Here is a 24944-nt window from a genome sequence, read left to right on the forward strand (position 1 = left end):
AAGAGAGATGAAGGCTAACCAGGGTAAGAGAAGAGAGATGTAGGCTAACCAGGGTAAGAGCTAGGGGCTAAGAACCAGCAGGGTAAGAGAAGAGAGATGAAGGCTAACCAGGGTAAAAGCTCGGGGCTAATGCTTGCAGGGTAAAAGCACAGCAGGGTAGGATATAGTGGCTAATGCTAGCAGGGTAAGAGCACAGCAGGGTAGGAGAAGGTGGCTAATGCTTGTAGGGTAATAGCACAGCAGGGTAGGAGAAGGTGGCTAATGCTTGCAGGGTAAAAGCACAGCAGGGTAATAGCTAGGGGCTAATGCTTGTAGGGTAATAGCTAGGGGCTAATGCTTGTAGGGTAATAGCTAGGGGCTAATGCTTGTAGGGTAATAGCTAGAGGCTAATGATTGCAGGGTAATAGCTAGGGGCTAATGCTTGCAGGGTAAAAGCACAGCAGGGTAATAGCTAGGGGCTAATGCTTGTAGGGTAATAGCTAGAGGCTAATGATTGCAGGGTAATAGCTAGGGGCTAATGCTTGCAGGGTAAAAGCACAGCAGGGTAGGAGAAGGTGGGTAATGCTTGTAGGGTAATAGCACAGCAGGGTAGGAGAAGGTGGCTAATGCTTGCAGAGTAATAGCTAGGTGCTAATGCTTGTAGGGTAAAAGCACAGCAGGGTAATAGCTAGGGGCTAATGCTTGTAGGGTAAAAGCACAGCAGTGTAATAGCTAGGGGCTAATGCTTATAGGGTAATAGCTAGAGGCTAATTATTGCAGGGTAATAGCTAGGGGCTAATGCTTGCAGGGTAAAAGCACAGCAGGGTAATAGCTAGGAGCTAATGCTTGTAGGGTAATAGCTAGAGGCTAATGATTGCAGGGTAATAGCTAGGGGCTAATGCTTGCAGGGTAAAAGCACAGCAGGGTTATAGCTAGGGGCTAATGCTTGCAGGGTAAAAGCACAGCAGGGTAATAGCTAGGGGCTAATGCTTGTAGGGTAAAAGCTAGGGGCTAATGCTTGTAGGGTAAAAGCTAGGGGCTAATGCTTGTAGGGTAATAGCTAGGGGCTAATGCTTGTAGGGTAATAGCTAGGGGCTAATGCTTGTAGGGTAATAGCTAGGGGCTAATGCTTGTAGGGTAATAGCTAGGGTCTAATGCTTGCAGGGTAATAGCTAAAGGCTAATGCTAGCAGGGTAAGAGCTAGAGGCTCATGCTAGCAGGGTAATAGCTAGAGGCTAATGCTGGCAGGGTAATAGCTAGAGGCTAATGCTAGCAGGGTAATAGCTAGAGGCTAATGCTAGCAGGGTAATAGCTAGAGGCTAATGCTAGCAGGGTAAGAGCTGATGAGAAAATTGACCTACAGTACCAACAAAAAAGAGGAGCAGGTGGGATAAATTACAGAAGCAGGGTAAGAGCTAAGAGCTAACGGCTAATACAAATAATATTACAGTGGATTAACGTAGCGCCTTTTTACCTACTGAGGTAGTCAAAGAGCTTTACATAGTAAGGGATAACTCACCTCATCCACCATCAATGTGTGGCATCCACTTGAGTAATTCACTTGACCGTTTTGAGCCAAAAGGTTTACCACTCATCAGCTCACATGGTGTAGAGGTGAGGAGTGAAATATCCCAATTAGGAACGAAGGGGATGATTAGGTGGCCATGATGGAATGGGGCCAGGTTGGGAATTTAATCAACTAATGAGGACAAAGATGTTCTGTCCAGAAAGAGAAGCAGTAGGGGTGTTAAACGTCCTTGTCATTATCGTGTTGCAGATCTCACTTGAAGCAAGAGGGACATTTCATTGTCTTACAGCTGTTGCCACCATTCAGTTGTATAATTTCTCAAAGCCCGCAGCAGAGATAAAGTCAGAGAACCAGTGACAGCTAAGAGCTGAGAGCTAAAGGAGGAATAAGAACAATCCATCCTCAAATGGCCCTGTCATTATCCTGTTGCAGAAGTCACCTAAAGCGAGAGGTAAACTTTACAGACAGAGGCCTGAAACTCTACCACATTAGGTTTTTAAAAAACTGTGCTTTTGAAGTGCACTTGCAGCAATTTAAACACTAACGGCTAACAGCTAATGGCTAAGGTCTAATGGCTAACAGCTAATGGATAACGGCTAAGGGCTAATGGCTAACGGCTAATGGCTAAGGGCTAATGGCTAACAGCTAATGGCTAACGGCTAAGGGCTAATGGCTAACAGCTAATGGCTAAGGTCTAATGGCTAATGGCTAATGGCTAAGGGCTAATGGCTATGCAGAGTTAAGAGTGTGATAGTATAAAGGTCCATCGCAACTTGTGCTTTTACAAATGTGGCATAACTCTCTTTCCACCCTTTACTTACTGTATATTACTCAGTAAATCACTTTTTAGTGAGGCTACATTAAGGCTACAGTATCCTCTTTAATTACTTTATCCTTTACATGACATTCACCTGACATTCTCTCCAGATGGTTGACAATCTACATTACCCTTTACATGACATTCTCTCCAGATGGTTGACGATTTCTATTATCCTAACATGACATTCTCTCCAGATGGTTGACGATTTCTATTATCCTAACATGACATTCTCTCCAGATGGTTGACGATTTCTATTATCCTAACATGACATTCTCTCCAGATGGTTGACGATTTCTATTATCCTAACATGACATTCTCTCCAGATGGTTGACGATTTCTATTATCCAAACATGACATTCTCTCCAGATGGTTGACGATTTCTATTATCCTAACATGACATTCTCTCCAGATGGTTGACGATTTCTATTATCCTAACATGACATTCTCTCCAGATGGTTGACGATTTCTATTATCCTAACATGACATTCACTCCAGATGGTTGACGATTTCTATTATCCTTTACATGACATTCTCTCCAGATGGTTGATGATCTACATTATCCTAACATGACATTCTCTCCAGATGGTTGATGATCTACATTATCCTAACATGACATTCTCTCCAGATGGTTGATGATCTACATTATCCTAACATGACATTCTCTCCAGATGGTTGATGATCTACATTATCCTAACATGACATTCTCTCCAGATGGTTGATGATCTACATTATCCTAACATGACATTCTCTCCAGATGGTTGATGATCTACATTATCCAAACATGACATTCTCTCCAGATGGTTGATGAACTACATTATCCAAACATGACATTCTCCCCAGATGGTTGATGATCTACATTATCCAAACATGACATTCTCTCCAGATGGTTGATGATCTACATTATCCTAACATGACATTCTCTCCAGATGGTTGACGATTTCTATTATCCTAACATGACATTCTCTCCAGATGGTTGATGATCTACATTATCCTAACATGACATTCTCTCCAGATGGTTGACGATTTCTATTATCCTAACATGACATTCTCTCCAGATGGTTGATGATCTACATTATTCAAACATGACATTCTCTCCAGATGGTTGATGATCTACATTATCCAAACATGACATTCTCTCCAGATGGTTGACAATTTCTATTATCCTTTATATGACATTCTCTCCAAATGGTTGATGATCTACATTATCCAAACATGACATTCTCTCCAGATGGTTGATGACCTACATTATCCTAACATGACATTCTCTCCAGATGGTTGATGATCTACATTATCCTAACATGACATTCTCCTCCCTCTCCAGATGGCTGAATATTTACATTATCCTTTACATGACATTCTCCTCCCTCTCCAGATGGCTGATGCCCGTGGCGTCCCCCGAGGGAACTATGATGGACCGGTCCATGATGTCATCAGCATGACTAAGTCAGTGCCGGCCACTCCCTCCAGCAGGGGGCCCCAGTGCCCAGGGAAGGGCCCCCTCGGCCCCACCAGGAACCTGCACCAGTCTGGTTTCACCCTATCCGGTATGGGTAAGCTTCATCTACTCTTTACTGGGTGTGGATGTTTCTCCTCATGTTTTTTATTGAACCTTTCTTTCACTCTCTGGAAGTACCAGACAGGAAACTGCACATCTCCTTTTGTCTTGATGTCAGGGTTGTATTATTTAATTATTTATTTGTCCTTCCCTTTCTCTCGGTGTCTCTGTCTATAAGCATCCTAATCTCTCTCCCCCTTCTCACTCTCTCTCTCCCCCATCTCCCTCTCTTCCACGCTCTCCGTCTTCCTCCCTGTCCCTCCTTCTCTCTCACTCTGACCATCTCACTCCCATTCCCTTGTTTCAGCCAATCATCTTTCTAATTGGGAGTCCTGTCTATCCTGTCAGCCTTATTACAGTCTAACTACTAGCTCTGTTTACTGTCTCTGTTGAACCACACAGGACCAATTATAGCTATAGTTACAGGATAGCTGTAGTTACATCTAAGGTCAGGGATTTGGGAAGATGTACAATGGTTATTTCAATCATAGTTATACTGTCTTACTCCTATCAGAACCCAAAATGTACTCAATTGTTTGTAACGGATCTTCGCTCTTGTTCTCCAATACAGGAACTCAGATTGACGACCACATCCCACGACGCTCAGCACAGAGGATCGTGGCGCCACCCGGTGGCCGCTCCAATATCACCTCCCTGTCGTGAACCTGGGAGCTCCTTGCTCCTCACGTCTGCTGTAGGGAGAAAAATAAATCAACTACTGTAGCAACAACCAACTACATCAATCAAAACAAATCTCACCCGGCTTCCAGAACTAAACTCAACAGTGAAACCTGAACATGCAATCCTCTTCTCAGATACAACTGTAAAACAGTATACAGATTAGAGCTACAATTACCACTAGTAGTTACCAGTCATTCTGTTTCTATGGTAGACACACCAACTGGTAAAAACCCACCAACTTTAGTACTTTGATCTGTTATCCTTTATCAATATTGTGATCAATTCCTCAATCAATTTATCTCATCACCCATCAATAGTCAACTGTCCCTGTCAGATCTCCATAGCATGCACCTTAAACAGTCTCTGTCTCCTCAGTCAGACAACCGCTTCTCTCATCGTCTCCTCAGCTTCACTATAGCTTTACTAACATGGTGATAAATGAGTCCTAGATGAAAGTAGTTCTCTTTAGACCACAGAATGCCTCTCAGCTCTCTCTCTCTCTCTCTCTCTCGTCGTAGTGATGCCTGCTTCTGCTTTCGCTTCAGTGCTTCTAAGAAACTCTGTAGTTGAGTCCAACATGGAACTCTATTCCCTAGATAGTGCACTAGAGGACAAAAGTAGTGCGCTATCTAGGGAATAGAGGGCCATTTCAGACTGGCGCGAACTTGTTGTCTCTCTCTGTTGTTATTTAGTCATGGCCGTAGGCTCTTTAGGCTTCATCTTACCATCTCTTACCGTTATGCATGACTTTTCCTCTTCATCGTTACTCATTACAAATACAACAAGGAAATGATGTGCGTATTACTGTTACTGTGAACAGACTGTAGGGACAGTCCTCGAGTCACACTTGTCTTACTATTATTATGGTGTTTTATCCCAATGCAGGTGAGCTAACTTTGCTTCCATGGTATATTCAGTCAGTCAGAATAGAAACTTCACCAATCCTTCTATTCAGTCAGTCAGAATTAGAACTTCACCAATCCTTCTATTCAGTCAGAATAAGAACTTCACCAATCCTTCTATTCAGTCAGAATAAGAACTTCACCAATCCTTCTATTCAGTCAGTCAGAATTAGAACTCACCAATCCTTCTATTCAGTCAGTCAGAATAATAACTTCACCAATCCTTCTATTCAGTCAGAATAGAACTTCACCAATCCTTCTATTCAGTCAGTCAGAATTAGAACTTCACCAATCCTTCTATTCAGTCAGTCAGAATTAGAACTTCACCAATCCTTCAATTTGTAAGTCGCTCTGGATAAGAGCGTCTGCTAAATGACTTAAATGTAAATGTAAATGTATTCAGTCAGTCAGAATAGGAACTTCACCAATCCTTCTATTCAGTCAGAATAGGAACTTCACCAATCCTTCTATTCAGTCAGAATAAGAACTTCACCAATCCTTCTATTCAGTCAGAATAGGAACTTCACCAATCCTTCTATTCAGTCAGAATAAGAACTTCACCAATCCTTCTATTCAGTCAGAATAAGAACTTCACCAATCCTTCTATTCAGTCAGTCAGAATAAGAACTTCACCAATCCTTCTATTCAGTCAGTCAGAATAGGAACTTCACCAATCCTTCTATTCAGTCAGAATAAGAACTTCACCAATCCTTCTATTCAGTCAGAATTAGAACTTCACCAATCCTTCTATTCAGTCAGTCAGAATAAGAACTTCACCAATCCTTCTATTCAGTCAGAATTAGAACTTCACCAATCCTTCTATTCAGTCAGTCAGAATAAGAACTTCACCAATCCTTCTATTCAGTCAGAATAAGAACTTCACCAATCCTTCTATTCAGTCAGAATAAGAACTTCACCAATCCTTCTATTCCGTCAGAATAAGAACTTCACCAATCCTTCTATTCAGTCAGTCAGAATAGAACTTCACCAATCCTTCTATTCAGTCAGTCAGAAAAAGAACTTCACCAATCCTTCTATTCAGTCAGTCAGAATTAGAACTTCACCAATCCTTCTATTCCGTCAGAATAAGAACTTCACCAATCCTTCTATTCAGTCAGTCAGAATTAGAACTTCACCAATCCTTCTATTCAGTCAGAATAAGAACTTCACCAATCCTTCTATTCAGTCAGTCAGAATAAGAACTTCACCAATCCTTCTATTCAGTCAGTCAGAAAAAGAACTTCACCAATCCTTCTATTCAGTCAGTCAGAATAAGAACTTCACCAATCCTTCTATTCAGTCAGTCAGAATAGAACTTCACCAATCCTTCTATTCAGTCAGTCAGAATTAGAACTTCACCAATCCTTCTATTCAGTCAGTCAGAATAAGAACTTCACCAATCCTTCTATTCAGTCAGTCAGAATTAGAACTTCACCAATCCTTCTATTCAGTCAGAATAAGAACTTCACCAATCCTTCATGTCTATATAGGAGGTACAGGGAAGCCCATATCATCTGTATACTGGATCTGTGTTTTTGTCTTTATAGCACAGCCATGTTCCACTGTCATCGTGTGACTTTTATATTTTTGTATATAAAGACCAAACATCCTGGTGCTTTGAAACTCTAGCCTGGTTCAGCCATACTGAATGCTCCACTGACTTGGTGAAACAGAGCATAGCAGTCAGGATTCCAGGCTATTGAACACCCACGTTGTAGCCAAGATACACAGGGATACGTGGAGCTGTGAACAATAAAACAGTGGTTTTAAAAGTCTTTCGTTTTTTTTTAAACCCGACTCTTATTTGTAATGATTTTATTTCATTTTCTACCATTTCCTTTCTCTCTTTGTAGACTTCACGTTTGTACTTTTTCATGGTCCAGTTGAGAAAGTGAACTTTTTTTGTTGTGGTTTGTTGCCTAAATAAACCAACAACATTAACGTTGTTCTTGTTCAACTCTCTTGTTCAACAGTGTTGTGACTCAGTCAGTCTTTGGAAAGGTTGTTTGCATTCGTTAAGTGGTCAATTTTTAGTCTTTTTCTACTGTTTCTGTGTCCAATGGAAATAGAATTTGTGTCCCGAAAGCTAATGTAAGCATGTCCTGAATAAAGTTTGAGGGGGAAAAGTATAATTGGTTTATATTTGTTATTTATTTATATTTGTTATTGTTATTTGTTATAATGTCATAACATGTCTTATATACAGTTGACATCAGAGGTTTACATACACTTAGGTTGGAGTCATTTAAAAGTCGTTTTTCTACCACTCCACGCATTTCTTGTAAACAAACTATAGTTTTGGCAAGTCGGTTAGGACATCTACTTTGTGAATGACACAAGTAATTTTTTCCAACATTTGTTTACAGACAGATTATTTCACTTATAATTCACTGTGTCACAATTCCAGTGGGTCAGAAGTTTACATACACTAAGTTGACTGTGCCTTTAAATAGCTTGTAAAATTCCAGAAAATTATGTCTTGCCTTTAGAAGCTTCTGATAAGCTAATTGACATCATTTGCGTCAATTGGAGGTGTACCTGTGGATGTATTTCAAGGCCTACCTTCAAACTCAGTGCCTCTTTGCTTGACATCATGGGAAAATCAAAAGAAATCAGCCAAGACCTCAGAAAAAAATTTGTAGATCTCCACAAGTCTGGTTCATCCTTTGGAGAAATTTCCAAATGCCTGAAGGTACCACGTTCATCTGTACAAACAACAGTACGCAATTATAAACACCATGGGACCACACAGCCATCATACTGCCATCAGGAAGAAGACGCATTCTGTCTCCTAGAGATGAACTTACTTTGGTGCAAAAAATTCAAATCAATCCCAGAACAGCAGCAAAGGACCTTGTGAAGATGCTGAAGGAAACAGGTACAAACGCATCTATATCCACAGTAAAACAAGTCCTATACTTACATAACCTGAAAGGCTGCTCAGCAAGGAAGAAGCCACTGCTCCAAAACAGCCATAAAAAAGCCAGACTATGGTTTGCAACTGCACATGGGGACAATTTTACTTTTTGGAGAATGATGAAACAAAAATACAACTGTTTGGCCATAATGTCCATCATTATGTTTGGAAGAAGGGGGAGGCTTGCAAGCTGAAGAACACCATCCCAACCGTGAAGCATGGGGGTGGCATAATCATGTTTTGGGGGTGCTTTGATGCAGGAGGGACTGGTGTACTTCACAAAATAGATGGCTTCATGAGGAAGAACAATTATGTGGATATATTGAAGCAACATCATCAAGACATCAGTCAGGAAGTTAAAGCTTGGTCGCAAATGGGTCTTCCAAATGGACAATGTCCCCAAGCATACTTCCAAAGTTGTGGCAACATGGCCCAAGGACAACAAAGTCAAGGTATTGGAGTGGACATCACAAAGCCCTGACCTCAAGCCTATAGACAATTTGTGGGCAGAACTGAAAAAGTGTGTGCGAGTAAGGAGGCCTATAAACCTGACTCAGTTACACCAGCTCTGTCAGGGGGAATGGGCCGAAATTCCCCCAACTTATTGTGGGAAGCTACCCAAAACATTTGACCCAAGTTCAACAATCTAAAGGTAATGCTACCAAATACTAATTAAGTGTATGTAAACTTCTGACCCACTGGGAATGTGATGAAAGAAATAAAATCTGAAATAAATCATTCTCTCTACTATTATTCTGACATTTCACATTCTTAAAATAAAGTAGTTATCCTAACTGACCTTAGACAGGGAATCTTTACTAGGATCAAATGTCAGCAATTGTAAAAAACTGAGTTTAAATGTATTTGGCTAAGGTGAAAATAAACTTCCGACTTCAACTGTAGATCCAATATGACTCAAATCGAGTCGGTCTCTTACATGTCTCTCTGTTGTTTGTGACATCTCCATTGGTACATAGTTAACTCATGTGTGTGTCTGTCTGTGTGTGTGTCTGTGTGAGTGTGACTATATGTGTTCCTGTGTGTGTGTGTGTGTGTGTGTGTGTGTGTGTGTGTGTGTGTGTGTGTGTGTGTGTGTGTGTGTGTGTGTGTGTGTGTGTGTGTGTGTGTGTGTGTGTGTGTGTGTGTGCATTACTTGTGTCTGTCTGTGTGCGTGTGAATGTATGTGTTCTGTGTGTGTGTGTGTGTGTGTGTGTGTGTGTGTGTGTGTGTGTGTGTGTGTGTGTGTGTGTGTGTGTGTGTGTGTGTGTGTGTGTGTGTGTATGAAAGGTTTAGAACATAGCTGCGTGCCAACGAGCCTCTACTCTGGAGGGCTGGAGGATCCAGTTCCCTCTGTAAGGAGTCACGTGACGTGACGTGACGTAGGTGCTCTGGTCTGACACATGCACACGCACACATACACGCGCACACACACACCAGACAGACAGAAACAGGTGCCATGTCATCCCAGGATTATAATGTGTTGTGTAACAGCTGGGGTATGGTTCATGTGATCTGAAACTTTACGCTCCCTCACTCTGCTCTGAAGGTTTACGCTCCATCGCTCTGCTCTGAAGGTTTACGCTCCCTCACTCTGCTCTGAAGGTTTACGCTCCCTCACTCTGCTCTGAAGGTTTACGCTCCCTCACTCTGCTCTGAAGGTTTACGCTCCATAATGCTGCTCTGAAGGTTTACGCTCCCTCACTCTGCTCTGAAGGTTTACGCTCCCTCACTCTGCTCTGAAGGTTTACGCTCCATAATGCTGCTCTGAAGGTTTACGCTCCCTCACTCTGCTCTGAAGGTTTACGCTCCCTCAATCTGCTCTGAAGGTTTACGCTCCCTCACTCTGCTCTGAAACTTTACGCTCCCTCACTCTGCTCTGAAGGTTTACGCTCCATAATGCTGCTCTGAAGGTTTACGCTCCCTCACTCTGCTCTGAAGGTTTACGCTCCCTCACTCTGCTCTGAAGGTTTACGCTCCATAATTCTGCTGTGAAGGTTTACGCTCCATCACTCTGCTCTGAAGGTTTACGCTCCCTCACTCTGCTGTGAAAGTTTACGCTCCATAATTCTGCTGTGAAGGTTTACGCTCCCTCACTCTGCTCTGAAGGTTTACGCTCCATCGCTCTGCTCTGAAGGTTTACGCTCCATCGCTCTGCTGTGAAGGTTTACGCTCCCTCACTCTGCTCTGAAGGTTTACGCTCCCTCACTCTGCTCTGAAGGTTTACGCTCCATCGCTCTGCTGTGAAGGTTTACGCTCCATCGCTCTGCTCTGAAGGTTTACGCTCCCTCACTCTGCTCTGAAGGTTTACGCTCCATCACTCTGCTCTGAAGGTTTACGCTCCATCACTCTGCTCTGAAGGTTTACGCTCCATCGCTCTGCTCTGAAGGTTTACGCTCCATCGCTCTGCTCTGAAGGTTTACGCTCCATCGCTCTGCTCTGAAGGTTTACGCTCCATCACTCTGCTGTGAAAGGTTACGCTCCCTCACTCTGCTCTGAAGTTTTCGCTCCCTCACTCTGCTCTGAAGGTTTACGCTCCCTCACTCTGCTCTGAAAGGTTACACGCTCCCTCACTCTGCTCTGCTCTGAAAGGTTACACACCCTCCATCACTATGCTCTGCTCTGCAAGGTTACACACCATCCCTCACTCTGCTCTGAAAGGTTACACACCCTCCCTCACTCTGCTCTGAAAGGTTACACACCCTCCCTCACTCTGCTCTGCTCTGAAAAGGTTACACACCCTCCATCACTCTGCTCTGCTCTGCAAGGTTACACACCCTCCCTCCCTCACTCTGCTCTGAAAAGGTTACACACCCTCCCTCACTCTGCTCTGCTCTGAAAAGGTTACACACCCTCCATCACTCTGCTCTGCAAGGTTACACACCCTCCCTCACTCTGCTCTGCTCTGAAAAGGTTACACACCCTCCATCACTCTGCTCTGCTCTGCAAGGTTACACACCCTCCCTCACTCTGCTCTGCTCTGAAAAGGTTACACACCCTCCATCACTCTGCTCTGCTCTGCAAGGTTACACACCCTCCATCACTCTGCTCTGCTCTGCAAGGTTACACACCCTCCCTCACTCTGCTCTGAAAGGTTACACACCCTCCCTCACTCTGCTCTGAAAGGTTACACACCCTCCCTCACTCTGCTCTGAAAGGTTACACACCCTCCCTCACTCTGCTCTGCTCTGAAAAGGTTACACACCCTCCATCACTCTGCTCTGCTCTGAAAAGGTTACACACCCTCCATCACTCTGCTCTGCTCTGAAAGGTTACACACCCTCCATCACTCTGCTCTGCTCTGCAAGGTTACACACCCTCCCTCACTCTGCTCTGAAAGGTTACACACCCTTCATCACTCTGCTCTGCTCTGAAAGGTTACACACCCTCCCTCACTCTGCTCTGAAAGGTTACACACCCTCCCTCACTCTGCTCTGAAAGGTTACACATCCTCCCTCACTCTGCTCTGAAAGGTTACACACCCTCCCGCAATCTGCTCTGAAAGGTTACACACCCTCCCTCACTCTGCTCTGAAAGGTTACACACCCTTCATCACTCTGCTCTGAAAGGTTACACACCCTCCCTCACTCTGCTCTGAAAGGTTACGCACCCTCCCTCACTCTGCTCTGAAAGGTTACACACCCTCCCTCACTCTGCTCTGAAAGGTTACACACCCTCACTCTGCTCTGCTCTGAAAAGGTTACACACCCTCCATCACTCTGCTCTGCTCTGCAAGGTTACACACCCTCCCTCACTCTGCTCTGAAAGGTTACACACCCTCCCTCACTCTGCTCTGAAAGGTTACACACCCTCCCTCACTCTGCTCTGAAAGGTTACACGCTCACTCACTCTGCTCTGCTCTGAAAGGTTACACACCCTCACTCACTCTGCTCTGCTCTGAAAGGTTACACACCCTCCATCACTCTGCTCTGCTCTGAAAAGGTTACACACCCTCCATCACTCTGCTTTGCTCTGAAAGGTTACACACCCTCCATCACTCTGCTCTGCTCTGAAAGGTTACACACCCTCCCTCACTCTGCTCTGAAAGGTTACACACCCTCCCTCACTCTGCTCTGAAAGGTTACACACCCTCCCTCACTCTGCTCTGAAAAGGTTACACACCCTCCCTCACTCTGCTCTGAAAGGTTACACACCCTCCCTCACTCTGCTCTGAAAGGTTACACACCCTTCCTCACTCTGCTCTGAAAACCACTGACATGAAACCACAACAGATCCAAGTGCTTTATATGTCTTTATGTTCGTTCATATGGACAAGCTGTGGACAGGTGATAGGTTTTAAAACAGTTGTATGTTTCATGTTAACATTGTTACAGTACTTTAGGCCTGCCTAACTACAATCATGTTTTGTGTGCAAAGATTCTCCTGAAAGCATGGGACAGGAAAACAAGCAAAACCTTTTAGGCAAACTATACAGTGTCTATCAAACGTTATAAACGCCTTGTATACTGTACCCTGTACCCTGTCACACAAAACATATAATGCATCACATTGCTACTGTTAAAGGAAATTAGTGCAAATCGCATGGAGGTCATACAAGCCCTGTATTCACACAGATAGAGAGTCAGTCATTATCTAGTTAGATTAGAACACAGAGAGAGAGAGTCAGTAATTATCTAGTTAGATTAGAACACAGAGAGAGAGTCAGTAATTATCTATTTAGATTAGAACACAGAGACAGTCAGTAATTATCTATTTAGATTAGAACACAGAGAGAGAGAGTCAGTAATTATCTATTTAGATTAGAACAGAGAGAGAGAGAGAGTCAGTAATTATCTATTTATATTAGAACACAGGGAGAGAGAGTCAGTAATTATCTATTTAGATTAGAACACAGAGAGAGAGAGTCAGTAATTATCTATTTAGATTAGAACACAGAGAGAGAGAGTCAGTAATTATCTATTTAGATTAGAACCCAGAGACAGTCAGTAATTATCTAGTTAGATTAGAACACAGAGAGAGAGTCAGTCATTATCTAGTTAGATTAGAACACAGAGAGAGAGTCAGTCATTATCTAGTTAGATTAGAACACAGAGAGAGAGCCAGTCATTATCTAGTTAGATTAGAACACAGAGAGAGAGTCAGTCATTATCTAGTTAGATTAGAACACAGAGAGAGAGTCAGTCATTATCTAGTTAGATTAGAACACAGAGAGAGTCAGTAATTATCTAGTTAGATTAGAACACACAGAGAGAGAGAGTCAGTAATTATCTATTTAGATTAGAACACAGAGAGAGAGAGAGAGTCAGTAATTATCTATTTAGATTAGAACCCAGAGAGAGTCAGTAATTATCTATTTAGATTAGAACACAAAGAGAGACAGTAATTATCTATTGAGATTAGAACCCAGAGAGTCAGTAATTATCTATTTAATTTAGAACCCAGAGAGAGTCAGTAATTATCTATTTAAATTAGAACCCAGAGAGAGTCAGTAATTATCTATTTAAATTAGAACACAGAGTCAATAATTATCTATTTATATTAGAACACAGGGAGAGAGAGTCAGTAATTATCTATTTAGATTAGAACACAGAGAGAGAGAGAGTAATTATCTATTTAGATTAGAACACAGAGAGAGTCAGTAATTATCTATTTAGATTAGAACACAGAGAGTCAGTAATTATCTATTTAGATTAGAACACAGAGAGAGTCAGTAATTATCTATTTAGATTAGAACACAGAGAGAGAGAGAGAGAGAGAGAGAGAGAGAGTCAGTAATTATCTATTTAGATTAGAACACAGAGATAGTCAGTAATTATCTATTTAGATTAGAACACAGAGTCAATAATTATCTATTTATATTAGAACCCAGAGAGAGTCAGTAATTATCTATTTAGATTAGAACACAGAGAGAGTCAGTAATTATCTATTTAGATTAGAACACAGAGTCAATAATTATCTATTTATATTAGAACCCAGAGAGAGTCAGTAATTATCTAGTTAGATTAGAACACAGAGAGAGAGTCAGTCATTATCTAGTTAGATTAGAACACAGAGAGAGAGTCAGTCATTATCTAGTTAGATTAGAACACAGAGAGAGAGTCAGTCATTATCTAGTTAGATTAGAACACAGAGAGAGAGTCAGTCATTATCTAGTTAGATTAGAACACAGAGAGAGTCAGTAATTATCTAGTTAGATTAGAACACACAGAGAGAGAGAGTCAGTAATTATCTATTTAGATTAGAACACAGAGAGAGAGAGAGAGTCAGTAATTATCTATTTAGATTAGAACCCAGAGAGAGTCAGTAATTATCTATTTAGATTAGAACACAAAGAGAGACAGTAATTATCTATTGAGATTAGAACCCAGAGAGTCAGTAATTATCTATTTAATTTAGAACCCAGAGAGAGTCAGTAATTATCTATTTAAATTAGAACCCAGAGAGAGTCAGTAATTATCTATTTAAATTAGAACACAGAGTCAATAATTATCTATTTATATTAGAACACAGGGAGAGAGAGTCAGTAATTATCTATTTAGATTAGAACACAGAGAGAGAGAGAGTAATTATCTATTTAGATTAGAACACAGAGAGAGTCAGTAATTATCTATTTAGATTAGAACACAGAGAGTCAGTAATTATCTATTTAGATTAGAACACAGAGAGAGTCAGTAATTATCTATTTAGATTAGAACACAGAGATAGTCAGTAATTATCTATTTAGATTAGAACACAGAGAGAGAGAGAGAGAGTCAGTAATTATCTATTTAAATTAGAACAGAGAGAGAGTCGGTAATTATCTATTTAGATTGGAACCCAGAGAAAGAGTCAATAATGATCTATTTAGATTAGAACCCAGAGAAAGAGTCAATAATGATCTATTTAGATTAGAACCCAGAGAGAGTCAGTAATGATCTATTTAGATTAGAACCCAGAGCGAGTCAGTAATGATCTATTTAGATTAGAACCCAGAGAGACAGAAAGCAGTCACGAAGCTGCATAAAAAATGCCTTTGCTGCAGTAAAGGTGCATCCACTTTAAAGCTAATGTTTTTACCTGTTCTGCAGCAACAGCTTTTTAATGTCCCTTAACTATAGGTTTATCAAATCAGCTCTTAATGAATGAACCAAGCTACTCCGCTGTAACTGTCACCTTCCCGGCTGAGATCCTCAGAGGGTGCCTCTTGCAGGTGTTGGAGAAGTAAGGGAACACTCTCTGGGTGAACTTGTGTTGGAACTTGTAGATGAGCGTGTTATCTGAGGCGTCGGAGAAGATCACCCTGCCTCTGTCCCAGTCCAGCTGCACTCTGACTTCCTGGGGCCTTCTCTTCAGGACCAGGGGGGTGGCGGTGGCCGTGCGGGCGCGGTATTCACCTCCATAGTAGCAGATGGTCCACAGGCCCCTCTCTAGAATAGAATGCAATAGAATAGAATGCAATAGAATAGCATGCAATAGAATAGAATGGAATAGAATAGAATGCAATAGAATAGAATGCAATAGAATAGAATGGAATAGAATAGAATAGAATGCGATAGAATAGAATGGAATAGAATAGAATAGATTATACATATATTGTATTTATTTAACCTTTATTTAACTAGGCAAGTCAGTTAAGAACAAATTGTTATTTACAATGACTTTATTGTCCATTTGAGAAAAGGTTTCTTTTTGCAGAACTTAACCACCACAAGTGCACACATTCACAACGATTGGCACAGGGTCAGCCACAGAGCAGCGCCTCTGGACAGAGAGTTGTTGAAGTTATGTGCCTTGCTCAATGGCACAATGGCAAGGGACGGTACCTGGGCTCGGGGGGAACCACTCCTTCCTCGAGACCGTCTCCCGTGCCACGCCCACGGCCCACTCGCTGTTCACGCCCACCTCCACGTCCCAGGTGTGTCGTCCGGAGTTGAAGCCCTCGGAACCCAGGACACACTCATAGTAACAGAACCTCTCTGGGTTGTCAGGGAGTCGCTCCTCCTCCTCTGTGTACCGCAGGCTGGTCAGATCATCAGACAGAGACAGGCAGACATCAGCCGTGTTGGGGTCCAGAGTCACAGGAGCTGGATGTGAAGGGGAGGGAGGGAGGGAGGGAGGGAGGGAGGGAGGGGAGGGAGGGAGGGAGGGAGGGAGGGAGGGAGGGAGGGGGAGAGAGAGAGAGAGAGGGAGGGAGAGAGGGAGAGAGGGAGGGAGGGAGGGAGGGAGGGAGGGAGGGAGGGAGGGAGGGAGGGAGGGAGGGAGGGAGGGAGGGAGGGAGGGAGGGAGGGAGGGAGAGAGGGAGAGAGGGAGGGAGGGAGGGAGGGAGGGAGGGAGGGAGGGAGAATGATTGATTGAGACAGAGAGTACATTGAGTTATCATTCCTACAGTACTCAAAACACATTATCTGCACATGTATTGTGGTGTTATGGTCTCCCTCTACTCACTGTATGTAATGACGTCCTGCATCCTCTCCCAGACTCTGTAGTTGAGACAGCCCAGGTGTTTGGCCACATCCAGCAGAGCTCCTGTCACCTCCTCTGGCTCCTGTACTGTCACCTGAGTCCTGTCAGAAGAAGGTTCATGTGTCAGCAGGTTTACATAATGTATAATCGCTTGTGACAGACAGACAGAGGGAGCCCATGCGGAATTTGGTTATAGGTGAGATTTGGTTGTAGCTGAGATTAGGTTGTAGGTGAGATTAGGTTGTAGGTGAGATTAGGTTGTAGGTGAGATTAGGTTGTAGGTGAGATTAGGTTATAGGTGAGATTAGGTTATAGTTGAGATTAGGTTGTAGGTGAGATTAGGTTGTAGGTGAGATTAGGTTATAGGTGAGATTAGGTTGTATGTGCTAAATTAGGTTATAGGTGAGATTAGGTTATAGGTGAGATTAGGCTATAGGTGAGATTAGGTTATAGGTAAAATTAGGTTATAGATGAGATTACGTTCGATTAGATTAGATGTGAGATTAGGTTAGAGGTGAGATTAGGTTAGAGGTGAGATTAGGTTAGAGGTGAGATTAGGTTATAGATGAGATTAGGTTAGAGGTGAGATTAGGTTATAGATGAGATTAGGTTATAGGTGAGATTAGGTTATAGATGAGATTAGGTTAGAGGTGAGATTAGGTTAGAGGTGAGATTAGGTTAGAGGTGAGATTAAGTTATAGGTGAGATTAGGTTAGAGGTGAGATTAGGTTAAAGGTGCTGAGATGAGGTTATAGGTGCTGAGATTAGGTTATAGGTGCTGAGATTAGGTTATAGGTGCTGAGATTAGGTTATAGGTGCTGAGATTAGGTTATAGGTGAGATTAGGTTATAGATGAGATTAGGTTAGAGGTGAGATTAGGTTAGAGGTGAGATTAGGTTAGAGGTGAGATTAGGTTCGAGGTGAGATTAGGTTAGAGGTGAGATTAGGTTATAGGTGCTGAGATTAGTTTATAGGTGAGATTAGGTTATAGGTGCTGAGATTACAAGATGCACAACTATGAAGGAAAAGAATAGAGCAACACACCCACCTCTCAGAGGTCCTCTTGAAGTTCTAATGGAAAATATGACGTCTTTACTTGAAAGGCAAACGATAATATCCTGAAATTACAACCTCTTTTCATACCGTGATCTCGTTCTCTGATGAGTCCGTACCTTGAGGAAGGATATGTCATCACCAGTGTCCATGGCCTTCACCGTCACCTCAATGGCCTCAGCTAGAGAGTTGATCTGGTCTGTTGTTCTGTCTGTCCTGTCCCTCATCCCCTGGGTCTTCTCCGCTTCCTCTTCCTTCAGAGCAGAGATCACAGCAGCTTCCTCATCTCGGAGGAACTGGTGCAGCTTCTCAAACTGCTGCTGGACCAGGCGCTCGGTCTGCTGTGCCTGGCTCTGCAGGGGTAAACGGGGATAGGAGACGACGGGGAAAAGAAGGAATGAAAGGAGGAGATGCAGGAGATGGAGGGAATAGCAGAATCCCAATGACCTCATCTATATCAATACTTTAGCAGTTTATCAAGTGGAATTAGGAGCTCAGGAAATTATGTCAATGATAATGTACTTCGACTGGATCTATTGTCTGATATCAATGATAATGTACTTCGACTGGATCTCCTGCTGGATATCAACGATAATGTACTTCGACTGGATCTATTGTCTGATATCAATGATAATGTACTTTGACTGGATCTACTGCCGGATATCAACGATAATGTACTTTGACTGGATCTATTGTCTGATATCAATGATAATGTACTTCGACTGGATCTACTGTCTGATATCAATGATAATGTACTTTGACTGGATCTACTGCCGGATATCAACGATAATGTGCTTTGACTGGATCTATTGTCTGATATCAATGATAATGTACTTCGACTGGATCTACTGTCTGATATCAATGATAATGTACTTCGAATGGATCTATTGTCTGATATCAATGATAATGTACTTCGACTGGATCTATTGTCTGATATCAATGATAATGTACTTCGAATGGATCTCCTCGACTGGATCTCTACTGTCTGATATCAATGATAATGTACTTCGACTGGATCTATTGTCTGATATCAATGATAATGTACTTCGAATGGATCTACTTTCTGATATATAGTATGATAATGTACTTCGACTGGATCTACTGTCTGATATCAATGATAATGTACTTCGACTGGATCTATTGTCTGATATCAATGATAATGTACTTCGACTGGATCTCCTGTCTGATATCAATGATATTGTACTTCTACTGTATGATATTGATAATGTACTTTGACTGAATCTACTGTTTCAACATCAATCCCAGTTATTGTGCTGTTACCATTTCACAGTCCTGATGGGAGTATATTCGACCAATGGTACGACACAGAACTAGTCACATACAAACCCAGAAATGATCCATCGTTCTGTCATGGATGGATCCTCCTAACCTTGGTGTGTTCAGCTGACCCCTCCTAACCTTGGTGTGTTCAGCTGACCCCTCCTAACCTTGGTGTGTTCAGCTGACCCCTCCTAACCTTGATGTGTTCAGCTGACCCCTCCTAACCTTGATGTGTTCAGCTGACCCCTACTAACCTTGATGTGTTCAGCCCTCTTGACCCCTCCTAACCTTGGTGTGTTCAGCTGACCCCTCCTAACCTTGATGTGTTCAGCTGACCCCTCCTAACCTTGATGTGTTCAGCTGACCCCTCCTAACCTTGATGTGTTCAGCCCTCTTGACCCCTCCTAACCTTGGTGTGTTCAGCTGACCCCTCCTAACCTTGATGTGTTCAGCTGACCCCTCCTAACCTTGATGTGTTCAGCCCTCTTGACCCCTCCTAACCTTGGTGTGTTCAGCTGACCCCTCCTAACCTTGATGTGTTCAGCTGACCCCTCCTAACCTTGATGTGTTCAGCTGACCCCTCCTAACTTTGATGTGTTCAGCTGACCCCTCCTAACCTTGATGTGTTCAGCTGACCCCTCCTAACCTTGGTGTGTTCAGCTGACCCCTCCTAACCTTGATGTGTTCAGCTGACCCCTCCTAACCTTGATGTGTTCAGCTGACCCCTCCTAACCTTGGTGTGTTCAGCTGACCCCTCCTAACCTTGGTGTGTTCAGCTGACCCCTCCTAACCTTGATGTGTTCAGCCCTCTTGACCCCTCCTAACCTTGATGTGTTCAGCTGACCCCTCCTAACCTTGGTGTGTTCAGCTGACCCCTCCTAACCTTGGTGTGTTCAGCTGACCCCTCCTAACCTTGATGTGTTCAGCTGACCCCTCCTAACCTTGCTGTGTTCAGCTGACCCCTCCTAACCTTGATGTGTTCAGCTGACCCCTCCTAACCTTGCTGTGTTCAGCTGACCCCTCCTAACCTTGATGTGTTCAGCTGACCCCTCCTAACCTTGCTGTGTTCAGCTGACCCCTCCTGACCTTGATGTGTTCAGCTGACCCCTCCTAACCTTGATGTGTTCAGCTGACCCCTCCTAACCTTGGTGTGTTCAGCTGACCCCTCCTAACCTTGATGTGTTCAGCTGACCCCTCCTAACCTTGGTGTGTTCAGCTGACCCCTCCTAACCTTGATGTGTTCAGCTGACCCCTCCTAACCTTGGTGTGTTCAGCTGACCCCTCCTAACCTTGGTGTGTTCAGCTGACCCCTCCTAACCTTGGTGTGTTCAGCTGACCCCTCCTAACCTTGATGTGTTCAGCTGACCCCTCCTAACCTTGATGTGTTCAGCTGACCCCTCCTGACCTTGATGTGTTCAGCTGACCCCTCCTAACCTTGATGTGTTCAGCTGACCCCTCCTAACCTTGGTGTGTTCAGCTGACCCCTCCTAACCTTGATGTGTTCAGCTGACCCCTCCTAACCTTGGTGTGTTCAGCTGACCCCTCCTAACCTTGATGTGTTCAGCTGACCCCTCCTAACCTTGGTGTGTTCAGCTGACCCCTCCTAACCTTGGTGTGTTCAGCTGACCCCTCCTAACCTTGGTGTGTTCAGCTGACCCCTCCTAACCTTGATGTGTTCAGCTGACCCCTCCTAACCTTGGTGTGTTCAGCTGACCCCTCCTAACCTTGATGTGTTCAGCTGATCCCTCCTAACCTTGATGTGTTCAGCTGACCCCTCCTAACCTTGGTGTGTTCAGCTGACCCCTCCTAACCTTGGTGTGTTCAGCTGACCCCTCCTAACCTTGATGTGTTCAGCTGACCCCTCCTAACCTTGATGTGTTCAGCTGACTCCTCACAGGTCTGTTTGACAGTGTTCAGAGCCTCCAACTTCTCTTGTAGAGGTCTCAGGGCAGACGTCAGCTCCCTCTGGGGTCAGAGGTCAGTTGTTAGAGAGAGGTCAGGGGTGAGTCAACATACACATATGTGTGACAGTGATCAACCAAAGATTGTCTCCATCACACCTGGTTAGGGATTGTAACAACCACATCAGATCAGTTGTACTGTAGGAGAGAGTGGGGTAAGGAGAGCCAAAGGGGTAAGATGAGCCAACCTTGTTTCTAGGAAATCATACAAAAATGTATAATTTTACAAAATATTTAGGAAGAGGTCATAATTTCATGGAGTCTGTGAAGGAAGAAACCACGTGGAAAAAGTGATAAGAAAGAGGTCCAAAAAAAACGTGGTTTCATGATGTTTGTATCTAAACCAAAGTAGATAATATTAAGATTGATTTATACATCAGTTGGGGTCTCTATCAGCTTCAATATGAGGTCTTAAACCTGCCATGAAAGTGCATCCTTGTAGCTGTGTGGACTAATATAGTCAACATGTTTTCCTTGGGGTAAATTGAGCCAATGGTTGAGCCAATGACAATTTGGGCAAATTGAGGTGTTTTCTTCCCAGGCATAATCCAAGGCATTATCTCTGGCATTATCTCTGGGATATGAGGTAACAACAGGGCCTGGCCCATGTTAAAAGTGTTTTTAAAAAGTACAAAGTGTTTCTTAGGTGTTAAGCCTGAGTTCAAAGATGCTTAAAATGTTTGTTTTTTTTAAAGTGTAAATTTGGGAAATAAAAATGGACATGTTTTTTTAACAAGGTAGTTGTAAAATGTAATTCAGATCAAAAATTTGTAGGCGGCTTATCTTACCCTGTCCCGGGCTCAACTTACCTCATAAGGTGTGCCAAGAGGCAACTTTTTTATTGCACAAGCTATATTTTCAAAACTGTAATGTTTACATGAATTCTGATTATATTCATGGAGCCGTGTTGGTTGGGAGTGTTGGGATGGTGTGCGGCTGGACTGTGTTTCCCCCGAGGAGCAGTTGAAGTTATGTCACAATTGGCCACTGAACTATTGCAGCTCTGCGTTTGAATTCCGCTTTCGTCTCTGAGTATCTGTCAGTCACAACACTCTCACCTTGCAGTCGTGCACAGCCTCCTCCGTGGGACAACACTCGTGGTCGTCGTGCTCCTCGCTCTGACACGCCACACACACCATCTCCTTGTCCTCCACACAATACAACGTCAGCCTCTCCCCATGCAGAGGACACAGCTCCCTGTCTAGGTCCTCTACCCCTCCATCCCTGGCCCGCCGCGGCTGCCCTTGGAACAGAGAGTCCAGCAGTCTCTTCAGGACGCAGTCCAGCAGGTCTCTGCCGTAGCAGATGGTACAGCCCCCCTGGCCCAGCTCGCCCTCACACAGCCCCAGGCAGGCCTCACACAGGCTGTGGCCACACGGCAGGACCAGGGGCCCTGCTCCCTGACAGCCTGGGCACACAGCCTCTTCCCTGGGGAGAGAGGGCTCATCACCCCTTTGCTGCTCAGACGCCATGGAAACAGATTGATCTCTCCTTGATCACTGGATTTTTGACAGGTGCCTCTTGCTACAGTATTATGGTCTGTTGCTCTGCTACTCTCTGTAGCCGCTTGCTTAATGTTTAATGCGTAGCAGTGATTACACAATCACTGGTGCTGTTTGGCCACAACAGGAAACCCCCCTGGTCTATTTATAGTCAGGTGTTACTGTTTTTAAACAGACGGACGGACAGCTCTCAATGGCTCGTCTCAGAAACACGACCCTTAAACAGGAGTTTCAAAATGTTTCAGCTCCGTGTTCATCCGTTTCCAGCACCACCCCAACATCAACATCTGGGTAAACGGTGTGTTTCTGTGTTTTCTAGTAAACCAGAGGAAGATTCAGCGCATTCGGAAAGTTTTCAGACTTTTTACCACATTTTGTTATGTTATAGTTTTATTCCCAAATGGATTAAATAACAAAATGTCTTCATAAAATCTACACACAATATCCCCCATAATGACAAAGTGAAAATATTTATTTTAGAAATGTATTAAAAACATAAATACCTTTTATTTATATAAGTATTCAGACCCTTTGCTATGAGAATCGAATTTGAGCTCAAGTGCATCCTGTTTCCATTGAGCAACATTTCAGTAACTGGCCTACCTGCTCTAACCAATGGGCTTCCTGCTCTAACCACTAGGCTACCTGCTCTAACCCTAGGCTACCTTCTCTAACCACTAGGCTACCTTCTCTAACCACTAGGCTACCTGCTCTGACCAATGGGCTTCCTGCTCTAACCACAAGGCTACCTGCTCTAACCAATGGGCTTCCTGCTCTAACCACAAGGCTACCTGCTCTGACCAATGGGCTTCCTGCTCTAACCACAAGGCTACCTGCTCTAACCAATGGGCTTCCTGCTCTAACCAATGGGCTTCCTGCTCTAACCACTAGGCTACCTGCTCTAACCACTAGGCTACCTGCTCTAACCACTAAGCTACCTGCTCTAACCAATGGGCTTCCTGCTCTAACCACTAGGCTACCTGCTCTAAACACTAGGCTACCTGCTCTAACCACTAGGCTACCTTCTCTAACCACTAGGCTACCTGCTCTAACCCTAGGCTACCTTCTCTAACCACTAGGCTACCTTCTCTAACCACTAGGCTACCTTCTCTAACCACTAGGCTACCTGCTCTAACCACTAGGCTACCTGTTCTAACCACTAGGCTACCTGCTCTAACCACTAGGCTACCTGCTCTGACCACTAGGCTACCTTCTCTAACCACTAGGCTACATGCTCTAACCACTAGGCTACCTGCTCTAACCACTAGGCTACCTGTTCTAACCACTAGGCTACCTGCTCTAACCACTAGGCTACCTGCTCTGACCACTAGGCTACCTTCTCTAACCACTAGGCTACATGCTCTAACCACTAGGCTACCTGCTCTAACCACTAGGCTACCTGCTCGAACCACAAGGCTACCTTCTCTAACCACTAGGCTACCTTCTCTAACCACTAGGCTACCTTCTCTAACCACTAGGCTACCTTCTCTAACCACTAGGCTACCTTCTCTAACCACAAGGCTACCTTATCTAACCACTAGGCTACCTGCTCTAACCACTAGGCTACCTTCTCTAACCACTAAGCTACCTGCTCTAACCACTAGGCTACCTTCTCTAACCACTAGGCTACCTGCTTTAACCACTAGGCTACCTTCTCTAACCACTAGGCTACCTGCCCTAACCACTAGGCTACCTGGTCTAACCACTAGGCTACCTTCTCTAACCACTAGGCTACCTGCCGCCCCAGTATCCACCTCTGTGTTGAAGAGAGAGTTTGGGTTGAGATGTGTGCGCTAACCACTAGGCTACCTGCTCTAACCACTAGGCTACCTTCTCTAACCACTAGGCTACCTGCTCAAACCACTAGGCTACCTTCTCTAACCACTAGGCTACCTGCTCTAACCACTAGGCTACCTTCTCTAACCACTAGGCTACCTTCTCTAACCACTAGGCTACCTGCTCTAACCACTAGGCTACCTTCTCTAACCACTAGGCTACCTGCTCTAACCACTAGGCTACCTGCTCTAACCACTAGGCTACCTGCTCTAACCACTAGGCTACCTGCTCTAACCACTAGGCTACCTGCTCTAACCACTAGGCTACCTTCTCTAACCACTAGGCTACCTTCTCTAACCACTAGGCTCCCTGCCGCCCCAGTATCCACCTCTGTGTTGATAAGAGAGTTTGGGTTAAGATATGTGCTCTGCAACCCATTTCTACCCAGAGTTCTCCCTGGTAAACTGCCATTGACATTGTAATTGTATCATGTAACACTGGCAAATACCTGGTATATTCGACAACTTATTCAAGGAGGGAAATCTCTTATTCAAAAAGAGTAAAGACAGATCAGAGCAGAGGCTTCTGG

At 43.8% G+C, this 24944-nt stretch overlaps 2 protein-coding genes across 3 annotated transcripts in view; one reads left to right on the top strand and one right to left on the bottom strand.

The window, feature by feature from the left end:
- The window catches only part of LOC135538403 (dihydropyrimidinase-related protein 2-like), a 40305-nt gene extending 32708 nt beyond the window's left edge, over positions 1–7597 (top strand). The window contains exons 13-14 of one of the 2 annotated variants that reach the window (XM_064964305.1): positions 3700–3877; positions 4454–7597. In XM_064964305.1, the coding sequence (XP_064820377.1) occupies positions 3700–3877; positions 4454–4545 (270 nt within the window). In that variant the 3' untranslated portion in view covers positions 4546–7597. The remainder of the gene's footprint in view (positions 1–3699; positions 3878–4453) is intronic. The other variant, XM_064964306.1, reaches the window with a different exon arrangement.
- Positions 7598–15084: 7487 nt separating this feature from the next.
- On the bottom strand, positions 15085–22632 carry LOC135538399 (E3 ubiquitin-protein ligase TRIM39-like). The gene is made up of 7 exons (XM_064964298.1): positions 22136–22632; positions 20986–21081; positions 17955–18188; positions 17831–17853; positions 16765–16883; positions 16143–16403; positions 15085–15746 (listed from the first exon to the last, which is right to left on the bottom strand). The coding sequence occupies exons 1-7, from the start codon at positions 22547–22549 to the stop codon at positions 15472–15474; spliced, it is 1422 nt and encodes a 473-aa protein (XP_064820370.1). The 5' UTR covers positions 22550–22632; the 3' UTR covers positions 15085–15471.
- Between the last annotated feature and the right edge of the window lie 2312 nt (positions 22633–24944).

The sequence above is a fragment of the Oncorhynchus masou genome, unplaced genomic scaffold (genome assembly GCF_036934945.1).
Source record: "Oncorhynchus masou masou isolate Uvic2021 unplaced genomic scaffold, UVic_Omas_1.1 unplaced_scaffold_952, whole genome shotgun sequence".
Taxonomy (NCBI): domain Eukaryota; kingdom Metazoa; phylum Chordata; class Actinopteri; order Salmoniformes; family Salmonidae; genus Oncorhynchus; species Oncorhynchus masou.

Coding starts and splice junctions, on each gene's coding strand:
- LOC135538399 (XM_064964298.1), bottom strand. CDS start 22,549: ATGGCGTCTGAGCAGCAAAGGGGTGATGAGCCCTCTCTCCCCAGGGAA. Junction 16,884..17,830: donor TTCAAGAGGACCTCTGAGAG/GTGGGTGTGTTG, acceptor TTCTTCTGACAG/GACTCAGGTGACAGTACAGG. Junction 16,404..16,764: donor GCAGGACGTCATTACATACA/GTGAGTAGAGGG, acceptor CTTCACATCCAG/CTCCTGTGACTCTGGACCCC.